Source organism: Egretta garzetta, unplaced genomic scaffold (assembly GCF_000687185.1).
Source record: "Egretta garzetta isolate BGI_Z169 unplaced genomic scaffold, ASM68718v1 scaffold287, whole genome shotgun sequence".
Taxonomy (NCBI): domain Eukaryota; kingdom Metazoa; phylum Chordata; class Aves; order Pelecaniformes; family Ardeidae; genus Egretta; species Egretta garzetta.
Window position 1 is genome coordinate 2,061,996 of NW_009260435.1, and position 5,570 is coordinate 2,067,565.

General features: G+C 57.4%; 1 protein-coding gene across 1 annotated transcript in view; it reads right to left on the bottom strand.

The window, feature by feature from the left end:
* Positions 1-2,348, bottom strand: part of LOC104130709 (zona pellucida sperm-binding protein 3-like) — a 2,714-nt gene extending 366 nt beyond the window's left edge. Inside the window, 9 exon segments of the mRNA XM_035899496.1 lie at positions 1-4; positions 7-136; positions 301-389; positions 491-611; positions 613-781; positions 974-1,077; positions 1,168-1,286; positions 1,756-2,212; positions 2,287-2,348. The exon segment at positions 1-4 is cut by the window's left edge and continues 208 nt beyond it. Of these exon segments, the coding sequence (XP_035755389.1) occupies positions 1-4; positions 7-136; positions 301-389; positions 491-611; positions 613-781; positions 974-1,077; positions 1,168-1,286; positions 1,756-2,212; positions 2,287-2,348 (1,255 nt within the window).
* Between the last annotated feature and the right edge of the window lie 3,222 nt (positions 2,349-5,570).

The window sequence follows — 5,570 nt, forward strand, 5'->3', positions numbered from 1 at the left end:
GGGGTGAGGGCGCGGGAAGCGGTGGCCGGGCCATCGCTCCAGGGGGTTGAGCCTCCGGGGGAGCGCAGGGGACTCGCAGTTGCCTGTCTCACAGCAGCTGCAGATGTCCCGGGTGCCTTCCACAGGAGCCCAGCTGCAGCAGGGTGCGAGCGTTGTCACCAGAGCCACTCCCCCCAGCACCCACAGAGCATTCATGCTCCCCGAGTCTGGGTCCGTGGCGCATCCCTGTGCCACGGCTGCAGGATGCCGGTGTGGACCTGCCCAGACGTGCCCTGTCCCAGTGTGGTGGCTACTCATGTTTTTCTGGCTTTGTTGAAGGAGCAAGCCTTGTTCAGCGGGTCTGGGGCTTGGTCCGCCGGGGTCACCTTCAGGTGGCAGGTGATGTAGATCTGCGGGGAAGGCATGGGAGAGAGGTGGGGACACACTCGTGGGGGACACTGGCTTGATTTGGGGCTGGCAGGGGTGGGGGGGACGCACACACAAGCCTTACCAGGTTCCTGGCGTCCCCCGCAAACCTGAACACGTCGATCCTGAAGCGCAGTATATCCTCCCGGGGCCGGGGAGTGATGAAAGCAGAGCTAGTGTCATCTGACCTCCCATCAACCAGGCACCTGGGTGAGGGTATAGTGGGGTGAGGAGTCGGTGCTGGGGCTCAGGGCGGCCACGCAGCTGTCCACGAACAACCGCAGCGGCACATGGCTCTCAGTGCCCACCTCCGCTTGGATGTTGAGGACGTCACCCAGTTGGAAACCAGTGAAGGGTCTCTCGGCACTCCAGTCCTCTGCAAGGCAGCGCCAGGGTGACAAAGGGTGGGGCAGGGGCTCCGGTTGTCCCCGAGCTCCCGTGGGACCACAGCAGGAGCACTGGTGTTTGCCATGGGGTGGGTTGGCTGGGGTCCTGGGACCCTGAGCTCCCCTGCCTTGGGAAAAGGGTGGAAAATCCCCGTCCGCAGGTCAGGATGGCTTCCACCTACCATTCATGAGGCGCAGAGAGAACACCAGCCTCTCCTCTGCTGACAGCGTGGAGCTGAAGGGAACCCAGGTGGGCCGGATGGCGTTGCTGCTCACGTTCTCCTTCCTGGCCAAGGACCACCATGCATCAGGACGTGGCCCTGTGAAGGTCCCCAGGGGCTGGGGTGGGGGGGGACCCAGGACGGGGAGCCCTTACCTGGGGTAGTGGCACTCAATGGGGATGACAGCGGGGTTGCTGCGGATGATGACAGGGTTGCTGGCAGGACTGGGGTCATAGTTGAGAAGCGTGCGGTAGATGAGGGAATCCGGCGTGATCTGGGCAGAAAAGCATTGAGAAGCCCACATCCCACCACCACCGAGCCACATAGCTCTCCTTTCCCAGCTGGGAAATGCTGGGGAAAGCCCAAGAAAGGGGGAAAAATCTGGGGGAAAGGGTATGGGGAAGGAGCCCTGCTCTGCTCTCAGTGAGTTAAACTTCCTAAGGGGCCAAAACACGAGCAAAATGGGTCTGGATGCGGGAGCTTTGCACCATCAGTGTGTCTCCAGCTGAAAAGGCAAATAGTTTGGGGAAAAATGCTCTGGTTTGGGGGGAAATATCCTCTTGTCCTTCCCCTAGGGCGTTTCTTGGTGGTGCTCTGTGTCCAGCTCCCAGAGCTCCCCTGGCATCACAGGGGGATGAGGTGAGGTGAGGGTCTTGCAGCCTGGAGCAGCTCCGGGGTGTGTGTGGGGGATGCCAGGCAGGATCCTGGGACTGGGGGAGGCACCAAAGGGGGGAAGGTCTTACCTGCACGATGCTGCCACACTCGTGGAGGCCGGCAGTGAAGGTGACGGTGTTGTGGGCAGGGTTCAGTGAGGAATGCTTGCATGCCGCTGGCCCCAGCGTCAGGTCGGCCACGTTGACCAAGCGTCCGGTGCCAAAGAGGTCACGGTGCACCGTCACCACCAGCTGAGCCTCCTGGCACTGCACCATCACCGGCTGCTGGCTGGAGACGGCTTGAGATTGGGGGTCCTCCACCCAGGACCAGGTGTAGGGGTCTGCCCGCACCCCCCGGCTTGCTGGGTCACCCCAGGAGAAATCCCAGGGTGGGTAGGCAGCCACCTCGCCCGCTGTCCAGCAGAGGAGAGCGAGGATCAAGCCGCTTTCAGGTCCCATCCCTCCTTCTTCCAGCAAACCCCGGCACAGAAAGCTGGGGCTGCTCCTCCAGCCTTTATATCCCCCCAGGAGCAGGAGCCGTCCGCCCCTGGGCTCCCGTTTGGGGACCAATGGCACCCAAAGGCCAACCCTCGTGGGTGCGGGGAGAGGGGAGGCACGAGCAGGTCGTTTCCGGGGTGCCAGGACCCCCTGTTCCCCGGGCTGCCCAAGGCGAGAGAAAACATCCTCGTCAGCCTCTTTGGGGAAGTTGTTTATAAAACTCAGCAGAAGCCGGAGACGGGGAGACGGGTACAAAGGAGCTTGTTTAGGTTAGAAGGTGATAAGGGGCTTTTCAAGGCTGCTGGGGAGGTGACAGGAGCGGGGAGAGCAGGGTCCATGATCCCACCCCTGATCCCTCTGCAGGGACCATTCCTTCCCGGTGCCGCCAGCCCCCCTGGGACTTTGGTTTTCTGCTGGGAGGCTGACATCCTGGGGCAGCCGGCAACCCACATGCTCACAGCTCCAGCCCATCTTTGGGGCTTTAAGCATCCCCCCTGCTCCTTGGCAGGGCTAGGACCAGGATGTTTGGTCACCGCTGACCCAGCCGCAGCCCATGGAGCACCCTCATCACTGCCACGAGAGCGGCTGTTCTCAGCCAGGGCCAAACTGCCCCCATTTCAGCCTCAGCAGTGAGGTCATTGGCTGCAGAGCTGCAACCTTTCTTTTTTATCTCGGCTGCCTTTCCCCAGCTCTCTGGCTTGTGTTTGTTTTGTTGCCTTCAAGGAAATGGGCTCAGGGTAGAAGAAGCCAGAGGCGAAGCGCTCCGCGCATCACTCCCTTCCCCACGCTGCAGCACCCCAGTTTGTATCCCAAACAGCTGGGGAACAGGGAAAGCTGCTTAAAAATAAATCCTATATGTTTTCAAGCCTCATTACTGGAGTTTCCGTCCCTTCCTTTGAGCGTCTTCAACTTTTTCCCTGCCAGGGCTCTGCAAGCATCCCCTTGGCTCTGTACGAGAGATGCTCTTTTGGGATGTCCCTGGCAAGCCTTAGGGACAGTGGAAAGCCTCTGATTTGGTTGTTTGAGCTGGAGCGGCTGAGCCATTTCTGGGAAAATGAAAAGAAACTGAAAGCTTTTGGGGGCAGATGCTGGCAGATGCCAGCTTGCTCCTAGGAGAAATCCTAGAAAAAAACTCTGGATCGGAGTAAAACCTTCTGCCTTCCCCACCGGCTCCTTTCCCCAGGCAGCCGATGCCCAGTCCCTGCTGCTGCCAACGAGTCCAGGACTTTTCCTTCGTGTTTAAAATACCTTGAGGTTGGCACTCGCATAGAAATGCCAGGGATTCCAGCAGGCCAAGCCCCGTTTGTCAGGGAGATAACAGCAGTGGGCGATGCTGAATCAGTAAATAAGCGGCTGCCCCGCTGCCGGGGGAGAGCATCGCTGCTCAGCCAGGTCCTTGGCTGCAAGGACCACAGGAGATTCTTGGCCTCACCCCATCACATCCCAGAGAGCCGCAGCTCAGTAGCCAACTCCAGGGTTAGGCTGTGGGTCTCTGAGAACCAGGGATCGATCCCAGCAGGAGAATAAATCCCTCCATGGGTCTCTGGGGACCAGGGATTGATCCCAGCAGGAGAATATATCCCCCTGATGGGTCACCTTGTGTTTATGTGGCTCAAATTAGCAGAGGGGAATTCCAGGTGGAGAAACATGTCCAGGTTCAGAGGATAAGAGGTACTTCTCTGTGAAAAAGGGATTTCTGCTCCCAGGTTAGCCCTTGCCAGGACCAGCTGTCCTGTCTTCATTCCAAGCACAACATGATGCTGGCTCTGGACCAGCACAGTTGGGAAAGAGCATGAGCTTATTTTTTTGGAGGAGGCAGGGACCAGAAAGTCCCAGGGCACCGGACAAGCACGCAACCCAGTGTTTTCCCCTCCGTTGCATAAAGGAGGCTTTAAAGCACATCTCATTTTTACTGCTCGAGTGGGATGGCTGCTCCAGGAAGCCAATGAGCATTTCCCCATCCCCAATTTCTTTGTAGACCAGATTTGGCCAATATTTATCTCCATCCTGAAGGCAGCTGGGATATTTTGCTGAGCTGGCTGCAGGGCAACTATACCAAGTTTAAAAGGCTCCTCCATGTGTCTCAGCAAACCAGAGTGTCCCTGCTTGGAGCCCATGGGCCAAGGGATGGTCAGGACACTGAATGCCTAGAGAAGATGCTGATCAAGCAGGAATTGGTTACGTGAAGATTTAACTCGTCAGCAGCCACAGCTCGTGGTCTGGGAGGTTCAGGTTGGGTGGGGAAATATTTCCTCTCCAGGAGCGTTGTGCAGCCCTAGGCTGGGTAGGCAGAGGTGGGGGATTCTCCATGCACAGACATTGCCAGCCTCAGCCAGGCCAGCACAGGGCTGATGCACCTGGTGTTGGACTGGAAACCTTCCAAGATCCCTTCCACCCATGTTTCCATGCCTTCTTCCTCTCCCTTCCACCCCAAAAGCTCACAGCTCTAAGGGGACAGTAAAGAATTCTCCCAGCTATTCCCCCTATAAGCTCCTGCCTCCCACTTTGCTGCAAGACAAGGCCCAAACCCCTCTAGCAAGGGGTCAGGTTATACAGAGGAGGAAAAAAGCCATAGCAACAACCCCCATCCAAAGTCAGTGTGGGTCCCTGATCCAACCCAGAACCCATCTCTTAATTTTGAGGGAGGGCTAATTGGGTTTTAGACCTGTGAGCAGCTAAAGCAATAGCAAGGGAAGGGAGGGGACAGTGGTTTAGGTGACCTAAAGTCTCAAGTCCAGCTTGGCACCTTGTACCGAATTGATCCTGGTGCAAGGTGATGTCTAGCAAAGGACATCTAGCAAGGACACAAGTTGCTCTTGGAGAGATTCTGACTCACCAGAACAGTCAACCATTGGAATAAGCTCCCCAGGGAAGTGGTTGACTCTGCCACATTGGACACTTTTAAGACTCAGCTGGACAGGGTGCTGGGCCATCTTTCTAGACTGCGCTCATGCCTAGAAACGTTGGACCAGATGATCTTTGATGTCCCCCCCAACCTAGGATTCTATGATTCTGTGATCTGGCTGAGGGTCTCCAGGGTGATGGATGACACCCAAAGACACATCAACTTGTGCAAGATACCTCTGTCCTTTGTGACCAAGAGACCTGCCCAAGCGCCCCCTCTAAGGGGTTGCAGAAGTCCTCCTGCCCCCTGCAAAAGCAGCTTAAGAGGTAGCCATGCTACAAGCAAAGCCCAGCTCTTCACAGGTCTATTTTCCCTGAACCCAGCATCCCAAGATGCTCAGTTCCTCCCCTAAAGAAGGAACCTCGCCCCAGCCCTGGGGAGCAACAGGTCTTGGGTTTGGGGCAGGAAGAGCCTGCTCTTACAGCCACTCTGCCGAGCAGAAATTTCACAGCAATAGTAGGAAAAAGCAAATGTGACCCAGGCATGTCAGAAAGCCCCTTTC